This window comes from Phyllobates terribilis, unplaced genomic scaffold, assembly GCF_046119375.1.
Source record: "Phyllobates terribilis strain yellow unplaced genomic scaffold, ASM4611937v1 Scaffold_3__8_contigs__length_932513732, whole genome shotgun sequence".
Lineage (NCBI taxonomy): Eukaryota > Metazoa > Chordata > Amphibia > Anura > Dendrobatidae > Phyllobates > Phyllobates terribilis.
The window spans coordinates 177,698,331-177,711,226 of record NW_027362763.1 but is presented as its reverse complement, the minus strand read 5'-3'; the positions used below and the strand labels follow the sequence as shown (position 1 = coordinate 177,711,226).

Genomic DNA, 12,896 nt, shown 5'->3' with positions numbered 1-12,896 from the left:
TCTTAAAGTAATGATGGCCACTCGTTTTTCTTTACATAGCTGCTTTTTTCTTGCAATGATACAAATTCTAACAGTCTATTCAGTAGGACTATCAGCTGTGTATCCAACAGACTTCTGCACAACACAACTGATGGTCCCAAACCCATTTATAAAGCAAGAAATCCCACTTATTAAACCTGACAGGGCACACCTGTGAAGTGAAAACCATTTCCGGTGACTACCTCTTGAAGCTCATCAAGAGAATGCCAAGAGTGTGCAAAACAGTCATCAAAGCAAAAGGTGGATACTTTGAAGAACCTAGAATATAAAACATATTTTCAGTTGTTTCACACTTTTTTGTTAAGTATATAATTCCACATGTGTTAATTCATAGTTTTGATGCCTTCAGTGTGAATGTACAATTTTCATAGTCATGAAAATACAGAAAAATCTTTAAATGAGAAGGTGTGTCCAAACTTTTGGTCTGTACTGTATATATATATATATGTTGTGGAATACCTATGCTAACTATAAACAAGCAAATCTCTCACTGACTCAGCAGCACCTCTCCCTACACTGTCTGATGCGGAGTGACTGTGACGAGCATGGCGGCGCCAGGTCTTATATAGACCTGATGACGCTGTGCGGCCAGCCAATCACTGTTGTGCCCACAGCCAACATGGCTACAGCATTACAGTGTGTGTCAAGCAATCCCTGCATGTTCATTGGCTCTCTGAAGAGTGGCAAACATGAAGCAACCCGGAAATACCCCGAGCTACCTGTAAATACTCGCCGATCGCTGAGCTTGTCGCGCACCATGATGCTCGGGCGAGTACCGAGCAGTGGCGAGCACGTTCGCTCATCACTAGTGTCTACCCCTTTTTTGATGTGTTTTGGCAGTTATTGGGCCCCTTTGAAGGTGTTGTATATGCTTTTTTTTGTCCCTCCATTGAATCCTATTGCGTTCGGAAATGTTCGACGAATAAATTCGGCGAATGTCTAAATATTCGGCGAACATTTCCGAACCGAACATTGAAATGTTCTCTAATCTCTACTCCTGTCCCCTATCTACACCCAGTCATCATATGACCGCTGGGTTCAGAGGAGGAAATGTCTTTAGCACATCCTATTTCAGCAAATGCAGCACCTGTTTAGAACTGCGTATACAGTTATCGGGAATGCAAATATGGGAACAAACAGTCTCTGCCTTCTTTATGAGGGGTCCAGTGATGTCTGACAGCTGGCTCCTGTCTTTTGCAGTGCACAAAAGTGTCCATCTGTTGCACTATACATATAAATGATTACCATCAGTGCTGTACATAAGTAGTTAAACACACAGATTTTTGTAGGAATTTTATTGCTACATATAAAAAGCAATATGGTTATGGCTTTACCCTTTTTTTCACATATTGTTTTCTGTGTACTCATGTTTTCTTGTAACTATAAAAGTTTATTGAAGTAATAAAAGTTAATGGTGTACTTAAAAGTGTACAAGATTTGAAAAATGGTATAAGTCATAAGAATCAGAAAATTAAATATAAAAGAGAAGATGAATATTTATTTAAATGAATGGAATGAGCATTTTTTTTTACCAATCTCCAATCTCAGTAGACCTTTTATTCTGACATAGTATTAATATTAAAAAGCACATACTGTTAACTTTCCTTTACTTTCATAAGCATTTTTGCAAAGTACTTGTTTAAATGTTATTCTCCCTCTCCCTAGGAGACTGTTTTATTTAAAACTCCTTCATATGTGGAGGGGCAATATTGTTTATAGAGATGTTCTGCCAAGGTGTTGCTTCCAACTACCATGGATTTTCTTTCTTTATTCATAAAGTTCCAAAGATGAAGAGCGTATGAATTATTAAAGGTTGGCAATTTTTCCCAAACCTCAAAGTACTTTCTCCAAGATGGATATAAAATGGGATAGAAACGTACTGGATGAAAGTAAGAGACTTTTGCACATTTAACATCATCCACAGATGTAAATTCAGGCACACCACAATGCTTGTTCACAACACGTGTGAAAACTCCTGGCCCTTGGTGTCCCCATACTTCTCCTCTATAATTCTGTACAAAGTTTTCCATAAACTCCCATGTCAGTTTGTGATGTGGAGAGAGACCAAAAACACTACTGCTGGTAGTTGTTAAGGTTTCTGCAGCTAGAAAATGGTCTTCAGGAATGGGTAGAATAGAAATGACATCTGTATCCATGTAAATGCCTCCATACTTCCACATCATGGCAAATCTGCAGGCATCTGATTTAACATGAGTCCAGTAAACTTCTCGTTTGGAGTCTATCTAAGAATGAAAAAAACAATATTAATATTAACAGAATGATATAGACATCTATGATTTCAAATTAATAATCAAATTAAACCAAACATGTAGTTTTTACGGCAGGTTCCCATTATCTAACATTAAACTTGTTCTGTGAAAGTAGTAGCCTTAGATTCCTATGATATAGATAAATGCATTTAGAAGTCTTTAAGTGTAATTTTCCCCATTTTTCTGCGACATGATCGATGAAAATTTTCATAACAAAATGTATTTTTATTGTTACAAACATAGAGTCTGGCAAGTTCAGTAGCTGTATGAAGCAATAGTTTCACAAGCTGTCCAAGTGAGCTCCTGAAATTCAGGATGATAGTGAAAGAAGACCTTTCTCCAAATTTTCCATGTTGAAGTGGACACTCGATGTAATAGTGGCTGCAGAGCAGAATTATTATTATTTTTTATTTTATTTTTCCTCTCTGTTGCTGATATATTCACAATCAAAGTGTTTGCACTTAATAAATTTAAAAAAGTTAAGTCTAAGTGGGTGTGATCAGACAGACACCCCAGTGAAAACTACTTCTCCCTGTATGATGCTGACCAATCATGAGCATACAGAAACACTGAAACCAAAGAAGAAAACTCCCCCTAAGATACCTTAGAGAAGTTTTCTCAGTGTGTGAGATGTAGGAATACATTCATAATCTCCTGGTATAACCTCCATTCATAATCTCCTGGTATAACCTCCTGCATGATTAGAAAGTGCTAGATGAGAGCACATATACGAACACATTTCAGATAAGATCCACTTGGAGAGAAGGGCAGCACAGTTGAGTTTACATTAGAAACCCTACTATCAACTCTTCCCCTCTTAGAATAGAGAACAGTATCACATACTGTACTGCCTCTTCCCCCACACTGGCTGCCTGGAGGTGTGTCAGTAATCAAACTTATCAGTGAATATGAATAGCGGTACCAGAGCGCCAATAACAGGGCAAAAATATTAAAAGGACTGGTTTATTAATACACACAACGCGTTTCGGTGGACACAGCCACCTTCATCAGGTGTGACAAGCAGCAAACAATTGATCCTTATATACATTTGACTAGGTATGCAATTACTTAAAAGGGGCGGGGCCAGATACAGAGTAATACCTCTATATTAACCCCTTGAGTTCATATATGCTCAATAGAGTAAAAAGGATTGTTATAAATTAATGCCTAATGAAGCATATAGGGTTCTTATAAAAAGGATTCGCTGTATAAAAACTTGTGAATCCTATAATCATAATACTTAATAGGATATATTGTCATCTACCACCCTATATTTTATATTATAAAAAAAAATAATAATTTTTACATACAACATAAAACGTATAAATATAAAGTTATAAAATTACAATCAGTTTATATCATTATAATTAGGGAAAAGTAGACGAAGAAAGGAAAGAGAAAAAAAAAAAAAAAAAATTTCAAAGAAAAAAAAAAAATTTCCAAAAAAAAAAAATTCCAAAAAAAAAAAAATTTTTTTTCATTTTTTCTCTTTTCCTTCTCTTCTCCCTACTCCCCTCCCTCTCTCCTTTCCCCTCTTCCCTCCTTCTCTCTCTCCTCCCCCATATAAAAGATATATATAATAAATTTGCTAAAATATAAAAACAATTATTTAAAAAGTTGTCTTCTCTATATTAAGGTTCAAACCTTCAGGAGACAAGGTTCCCATTTTGAAAATCCAATAATTTTCACGTGTAATGAGACGATTTAGTCTATCAGGGTGTGTATCAACTATATGATCAATGATCTTTTTTTTTTTTTTTCTTGGAATTTTTTTTTTTTTCTTTGAACATTTTTTATTTTATTTTTTTCTCTTTCCTTTCTTCGTCTACTTTTCCCTAATTATAATGATAGAAACTGATTGTAATTTTATAACTTTATATTTATATATTGTTTTATGTTGTATGTAAAAATTATTATTTTTTTTTATAATAAAAAATATAGGGTGGTAGATGACAATATATCCTATTAAGTATTATGATTATAGGATTCACAAGTTTTTATACAGCGAATCCTTTTTATAAGAACCCTATATGCTTCATTAGGCATTAATTTATAACAATCCTTTTTACTCTATTGAGCATATATGAACTCAAGGGGTTAATATAGAGGTATTACTCTGTATCTGGCCCTGCCCCTTTTAAGTAATTGCATACCTAGTCAAATGTATATAAGGATCAATTGTTTGCTGCTTGTCACACCTGATGAAGGTGGCTGTGTCCACCGAAACGCGTTGTGTGTATTAATAAACCAGTCCTTTTAATATTTTTGCCCTGTTATTGGCGCTCTGGTACCGCTATTCATATTCACTGATTGTCCCTTTCCCCCTGTTGGGGTGCGGTAGAGCTGCCTTTAATCTATTGTTCTTTCACCTGTGGGAGGAATTTAATTAGAATTACTACCCTGGTTTTCCAAGCTGCGCTGCCCTAACCCCTCTGGAGCGCTGCCGGGGTGTTGGTGAAGCTGGGCGTCCACCTCGGCGTTACATGCTACTAAACTGACCACGTGATCCACCACCGAGAGATCAGTATCTGTGAACGCCGCTGGAAATAGATGACAGCCACCAACAGAGCGGAGCTTGTGGAGCTTTACACTGGGGTTGTGCAGAGGTGCACAACTTCACAAGGTTAGTAGCCATCCCCACACCCCTCTAACAATTGCAATACTGAGTCACCCATTGCGCTTTGTTCTCTCCTCTCTTTACGTATTGAGTAATCAAACTTATGTCTGTGGTGTTCAGGCAACTGGTACTCACTTTGTAGGGAGACCAGGGAAGAGTCTAATTACATCTCACACCAGAGTAGCCCAGGACAGACAGCTTCTATGTGATACTGTATGTAATGAGTGACAACTTGATCCTAACCACGGCATACAAAGCCATCCACAACCTGTCTCCTCCATACATCTGTGACTTAGTCTCCCGGTACTTACCTGCACGCAACCTCCGATCCTCACAAGATCTCCTTCTCTACTCCCCTCTTATCTCCTCTTCCCACAATCGCATACAAGATTTCTCCCGTGCATCGCCCCTACTCTGGAACTCTGTACCCCAACACATCAGACTCTCGCCTACCATGGAAGTCTTCAAAAGAAACCTGAAGACCTACCTCTTCCGACAAGCCTACAACCTGCAGTAACCACCGCTCCACCACATTACAGCATGACCTCCTCTACACTCACCTACTGTATCCTCACCCATCCCTTGTAGACTGTGAGCCCTCTCGGGCAGGGTACTCGCTCCTCCTGTACCAGTCGCTGACTCGTTTTGTTAAGATTATGTAAATGTTTTTGCTATGTATATCCCTATCACATGTAAAGCGCCATGGAATAAATGGCGCTATAATAATAAATAATAAAATAATAATAATAATCTCACAGCAGAGTGATTGTAAGTTACATGAGAACAGAAGACGTGTGATTACATGTCACATATTGAGAAATCTGCTCTAAGCTATGGTGGTGGTGGATTCTTGTTTCTTTTGAGTTTTGCAGTCTGCTTATGATTGGTCACCATCATTGATCACCCCTAGTGAAAACTGTCTAACAAAACCCTCTTTGACTTAAAAAAGTTAATTAATTAGTTGCCCAATACTTTGATTGCTAATATCTACACAATGGAGAGGCAAAATAAAGATGAAAAAAAACAAAACATGTTATTCTGCTCTGCAGCCATTATAACATTGTGTGTCCATTTAAACAAGAAAAAAATGGTGAAAGGTCCTCTTCAAGAGACAATCATTAATTTAATTATCCACAGATGCACATTTCCCCAAAGCTACAGTAAAACATAGCTTTAGAAATAATTAATTTGTCAACCCCTCCTCAGTTATTAATGCCTAAGGAAACTATTTACTGTACTTTGTATAGGGCTCATCTCTTCCCTGACTACAGATATTGATCAGCCAAAATATTTACTATAGATTTTAACTCAAAAACATTCCCAGAATCTGCCCTTTTCTCAATCCCGAATTAGCTGTGCATCAATTAAAATTTAACTTTTAATCAGAATCATAAAATAAGGTGCAGGTGCTCACAGACTGACATATGCACAATAAAAGAGCGATCCACTCGTACACTCCTTTTCTCCAATTATCACAACCAATAACATCAGGTGTTCACATGACCTTTAACATGTATAAATGGTTACCCCACCTATATTCAAGGCAGGAAATTTTTTTTTGCTCAGATACAATAATGGTCATGCAACAAAACAGCATCTAGTGGTACCCTTCAGTGACTATCTTATTTTCATACTAACTAGATAAGGGTAAATGTAAAAAAATGCTTGTTAGATAGGAGAAAATATAAAGGTAACAGATTTATATACCCATAAAGCAGCAATTTGTAATGTTAGAGTCTTCCCAAAATAAATAACCCTCTTTCATGGTTATGATACTTAAATTGTACACATACACCAAGGGCCAGGGACGGACTCACTTAATTTCAAACCCTATACCACATATTCCCAGTTTAAATAGACCTGAGAAAGAGAAAGGGAATATAAATGGAGTGATCTCACCCATAAATCTTAGAGACTTCTATTATTCATTCTTATAGAGGTGAGCATCATCATAATACGAACCACCTCGACGCGTTTCTTCAAATTGAGTCTTCAGGGGGAACACAGGTTCAAAAGTTTCCATTCAGGGGGTAAAATATCCTTAGTTTGCGCTGCTACAGCACATGGGAAGGTCCCTCTTTTAAATATCAATCGCTGCTCCAGGATTGGTTGCAGCCTGTCCCATGCTGCCATTCCAAACCTATCCTAACACCACTTCCTCCTCCGTGGAACGCTGCCTGACACGCACGCGTCATTTCCGGGGGTGTGGCTATGACGCACCTCCGGGTTTTCTATGACGCACTTCCGGATTTGCGTGGAACGCAATTGAATATGCATTCAATGCGCTCCAAAGAGTGGTCCTTAGTTCAAACCCAGTGGATTTTTGAAATAAGGACCAGCACTCCGCTTGGCTTGAATGAACAACTATCCTTTTCTCCCACTGGCGTAGGATGGTAGGGTGCCAACCTCCACGTAGGTAGGGATTAAGTTTGTTAGGGACATAAAGAGGGATATTGCCCATTGGTCATTTTTCCTTATTTCCTCCTGTCTGTATGTGCTCAGGTTGCTCATATATTTTCCCCTTCTTACTTTTTCATGTCATGTTTCTGTGGTGATTTGAATTTTTCAAATGAAAAACATCAAAATATTAGTTACTATCACCTCTCTTAATTTAATGGATTTATTGTCTAATCAGAGATATTGCCTCTGCTAGTATTGTCCCTTTCGGTCAAGCATAAAAACAAGATTAACGTAATTTTTGATTCTGCATATGCTGAGAAAGGGCATGTGGATCTCCTTTACAGAGTTTACATAAGGGTTCCACAAGATGCCCCGCATAGGCTACGGGGGAATGCAGATGTCTGCAGGGACTGCCTATCTCCCTGGCAATAGGGGTGTTCTATGGCTATGGACCTGAGTGCTTTGTTTGGGTCCATTGCCGCACACCTGGGTGTGACAAGCACTCTTTGGAGCGCATTGAATATGGGTTCCACGCAAACCCGGAAGTGCGTCATAGAAAACCCGGAGGTGCGTCATAGCCACACCCCAGGAAATGACGCGTGTGTGTCAGGCAGGGTTCCACGAAGGAGGAAGTGGTTTTAGCATAGGTTTGGAATGGCAGCATGTGACAGGCTGCAACCAATCCAGGTGCAGCGCGTGATATTTAAAAGAGGGACCTTCCCATGTCCTGTAGCAGCGCAAACTAAGGATATTTTACCCCCTGAATGGAAACTTTTGAACCTCTCTTCCCCCTGAAGACTCAATTTGAAGAAACGCTTCGGGGTGGTTCGTATTATGATGATGCTCACCTCTATGAGAATGAATAATAGAAGTCTCTAAGATTTATGGGTGAGATCACTCCATTTATATTCCCTTTCTCTTTCTCGGATCTATTTAAACTGGGGATATGTCGTATAGGGTTTGAAATTAAGTGAGTCCGTCCCTGGCCCTTGGTGTATGTGTACAATTTAAGTATCATAACCATGAAAGAGGGTTAATTATTTTGGGAAGACTCTAATATTACAAATTGCTGCTTTATGGGTAAATAAATATGTTACCTTTATGTTTTCTCCTATCTAACAAGCATTTTTTTACATTTACCCTTATCTACTTAGTATGAAAATAAGATAGTCACTGAAGGGTACCACTAGATGCTGTTTTGTTGCAAGACCATTATTGTATCTGAGCAAAAAAAAATTTCCTGCCTTGAATATAGGTGGGGTACCCATTTATACATGTTAAAGGTCATGTGAACACCTGATGTTATTGGTTGTGATAATTGGAGAAAAGGAGTGTACGAGTGGATCGCTCTTTTATTGTGCATATGTCAGTCTGTGAGCACCTGCACCTTATTTTATGATTCTGATTAAAAGTTAAATTTTAATTGATACACAGTTAATTCAGTTATTATATAGTGTATCATTTCATAACTAAGCCCAATAGCTATACCTTTTCTCAACCCCCAGTCAACAAAAATGTTAGTAAATGCCCTCAACATCTCTCGTCTCAACTAATGCAACATCCACCTCTGCGAGCAATAGACATTGTAAATATTGTAGGGATTCACAATCATAAGTAAGCATTAGGTAGCATTCATACAGGCAATGCAGTTTAATCCAAACAGGTGCAGTTTTATTGCTTTCATAAAACTCCTTTGAAATGAAAACCAAAAACAGCCTCTTCTGGGCACAAAGGTTTAACAAGCATATATAGCAAATAACCAGTTTATCTAGCAGGGCACATATATGTCAGTGCAGGCTCATCTGAACAGATTACAGTCTTTTCTCCTGGAGCAAACTTTATAGAGAAAATAGATACGATCCTACCCTGTCTCGGTATCCTCTTTAGCCTGAGTTCCAGCATCTTTTAGTGTCAAAATAAAGTGTTCAACTCCATGGGACTCTGACATGTCTCTCTCCCATCTATCCCTCCTATTTTGGCTGGTCACTCACCAGCAGCACAAATGACTTTGCTCAACATCCAGCAGACTGACACACCTAGTGAGCACAGGCACTGGTTCTAGGTCAAAGCTAGTCAGGTGCATCTAAGCAAAACCTATGATTTAACCCAGTCCTATCTGGCTTTCCTACAATGTGTACAATGTGTAGTACCGGCGTCTCTGCCTCCTGCCCGGCAGAGACGCCGACCCCCTTACCGCCACAGCCCCGGACCGCCGTCCTCCGCTCCTTCTCCTGGCTCTCCTTCCCTGCTAACCCGGGGTGCGCATGCCATGCGCAGATCCGCGGGCACTGTGCTTGGTGGGCGCGTGCTCCCTGCTTCTTAAAGGGGCCACGCGCGCCATCCTAAAATGTCTCCTGCCAACGGCCTGAGGACATCTGCTATTTAAGGCACCTCTTCCAAAATGGAGGTGCCTGTGCAAAGTTGTGGTTTGTTAGCATTAAACTGCCTCTCCAGTCCTCAGGTCCCCGTGCTGCCCACCAGCCTATCTATCAGCCGTGCCCGTCAGCCTGTCTATCAGCCGTACCCACCAAGCCTGACTACCAGCCGTGCCCGCCAAGCCTGACTACCAGCCATGCCCGCCTGCCAGACTACCAGACATTACCGCCTGTATGTCTTCCAGCGCTGCCAGTCCACCTACCATGCCTGTCTGCTTCGCCTGTCAGTTCCATGGGAGTCGCCTGCTCTCGCATGAGGTTGATCCCAGAGTGGCACCTGGTCCACCTTCCCGGTCCCTCCTTGGTTCGCGGAGTCGACTAAGCTGCCGTGTAGCCAGGGTTGGTCCGGGTTGACACTTAGTTACGACTCTCTGGTGCCTCCTTCTACTACGGCACAGTGGTTCCACCATCTGGACCCGTAACAGTTTGCACAGGCCATGGAATACGGTGGCTCTCAGGCTCCCTCGCTCTCTGACTTGTACCAAGAGGTCCCCCACCAAAGATCTCAACAGGATAAGATCCTGTCCTATCTGCGGACTGTTAACTCCCTCTTGGACGAGCTGTCTACCCTGGCTGTGCCCGCCTCTAACCAAGCGGCATCCACTTCAGAGGCACCTCAACCCAGTGGCGCTGTGGCATCCAGATTGGGACCCGGATTATCTGCTCCACCATGCTTTGGCGGTGAGTCCGCTCTATGTTGTGGCTTCATCAACCAGTGCACCCTGCACTTTAAGCTCCTGGATCATCAGTTCACTTCAGACCGAGCTAAAGTGGTGTTTATCATTTTCATCTCACAGGAGAGGCATTGGCATGGCTCATCCCCCTCTGGGAGAGAGGGCATCCTCCAGTTCCTAATCTCCAGGCTTTTCTTGTGGCCTTCCGGAGGGTTTTCAATGAAACCGGCCGCACATCCTCGACTGCCTCCTCTCTTATTCGTCTACGCCAGGGAAGCCTCACAGTAGGCCAGTACGCTGTGCGTTTCCATACTCTCGCGTCTGAACTGGCCTGTAACAACAAGGCCCTAGTGTCTAGTTTTTGGGAGGGCCTTCCTGGACGGATCAAAGATGAACTAGCTGGTTGTGACATACCCACCTCTCTGGAAGACCTGGTGTCTTTGGCTACTCGGATCGACGTCCGGTTCCAGGAGAATTCGAAAGAGGTGATCCGTGAGAAAAAATCTCTGTGCCTTGCACCAACCTTCCAAAGGCCAGTCTCTCTACAAGCCTCTGCCTCGGCTTCCACACCTGAAGCTATGCAGGTAGACCAGGTTAAGATGGGCAAGCCTCACCAGGAGGCCCGCCGCACTGAGGGAGATGATTTTACTGTGGCAGCTTGGAACATCTAATCCGCTCTTGTCCAGAGAGCCCGGGAAACTCCAGTGCTTAGGATCGCTTAGAGAGGTTGTCGTGGGCAAAAATTCTTCCTCCATCCCTGACTCTGTATGTATCGATAACCTGCGGTAAGATACATTTCTTCTAGACTGCCTATCTGGATCTGGGAATCTCATACAACAGGCCATTGTGGAGCAGTATGAGATCCCTAATCAACGTCTTGCAGATCCGTTAGAGGTCTCCTCCGTGGATGGGAAGCTTCTTTCAGAATCCATCTTGTTCGTCACTGAGACTGTAGTTCTTCAGGTAGGAATGCTACACTCGGAGAAAATCGCCTTTTATGTGCTGTCCGGCCTCTCCCACTCTTTACTGCTTGGACTGCCCTGGCTTCAAACGCATGAGCCGGTTTTGAATTGGAGTTTGGGAGAGGTGCTCCGTTGGGGTCAGGAGTGTCACAAGACCTGCTTGGTTCCTGTCCGTCCTGCTAGACCTCCGTCCACTCCAGCTAATTTGCCCGGCTTACTGGAACCCTACTGGTCTTACGCTGACGTCTTTGACAAGATGGAGGCTGAGACACTACCACCACATAGGCAGTATGACTGTCCTATCGACCTCATTCCCATGTGCTTCACCTCCCTGAGATCGAATTTATCCCCTGTCATTGGCCGAGACCCGAGCCATGTCTGAATACATCGAAGAGAATCTTGGTAGGGGATTCATCCAGAAAACCACCTCTCTGGCTGGAGCAGGCTTCTTCTTCGTCAAGAAGTAATGCTCTCTTCGCCCGTGTATCGACTATAGGGGTCTAAATGAAATCACTAACAAAAACAAGTATTCTCTGCCTCTCATCTCTGAGTTGTTTGACCGCCTCTAGGACACTAAGGTCTTTTCTAAGCTCGATCTCCGTGGTGCATACAATCTGATCTGGATTTGCCAGGGTGATGAGTGGAAGACGGCATGCAACACCCGGGATGGCCACTACGAGTACCGCGTGATGCCCTTTGGACTCTGCAAAGCACCAGCGGTTTTCCAAGAACTGGTGAATGATATCTTCCAAGATCGTCTGTACTCGTGCGTGGTATTGTATCTGGACAACATCCTGGTGCTCTCTTCTGATTTGCCCTCGCATCGATAAGACGTTCGACAGGTATTGCAGAGGCTCAGAAAGAATTGTCTGTATGCCAAATTCGAGAAATGTGTCTTTGAGCAGACTTCTCTTCCCTTCCTGGGATACATAATATCAGAGACCGGGCTTAAGATGGATCTCGAGAAACGGTGTCTGCCGTTCTAAAGTGGCCCCAACCTGAGGGGCTGAAGGCTATTCAGTGGTTTATGGGGTTCGCTAATTATTAACGCCTGTTCATTCCTCATTTTTCCTCCCGGACTGCTCCCATTTCTGCTCTGACCAGCAAAGGGGTTAATCCCAAGGAATGGACTCCCGAGGCAGAAAACACCTTCTTATCCTTGAAACAAGCCTTCTCCTCTGCCCCTGTGCTTCATCGTCTTTACTGTAAAAGGCAGTTCTTCATGGAGGTTGACGCCTCTTCCTTTGGGGCCGGAGCGGTTCTCACCCAGAAGTCCTCGTCCGGGCGAATGGTATCCTGCAGCTTCTTTTCCAAACTTTTCTCTCCCTCGGAGCACAATTACTCCATTGGAGATCGAGAACTGCTTGCTATTAAACTAGCATTGGAGGAATAGCGGTTCTTGCTAGAGGGGGCTTTCCACCCAGTGGTCATAAATATGGATCACAAGAATCTCTCCTACTTACAATCCGCTCAATGACTTAATCCTCGTCAGGCCAGAT

General features: G+C 42.3%; 1 protein-coding gene across 3 annotated transcripts in view; it reads right to left on the bottom strand.

The window, feature by feature from the left end:
- Window positions 1-1,354: 1,354 nt before the first annotated feature.
- The window catches only part of LOC141258970 (alpha-1,4-N-acetylglucosaminyltransferase-like), an 86,275-nt gene continuing 74,733 nt past the window's right edge, over window positions 1,355-12,896 (bottom strand). Inside the window, exon 3 of one of the 3 annotated variants that reach the window (XM_073674305.1) lies at window positions 1,355-2,282. In XM_073674305.1, the coding sequence (XP_073530406.1) occupies window positions 1,701-2,282 (582 nt within the window). In that variant the 3' untranslated portion in view covers window positions 1,355-1,700. The remainder of the gene's footprint in view (window positions 2,283-12,896) is intronic. The other 2 variants (XM_073674304.1, XM_073674303.1) reach the window with 2 other exon arrangements.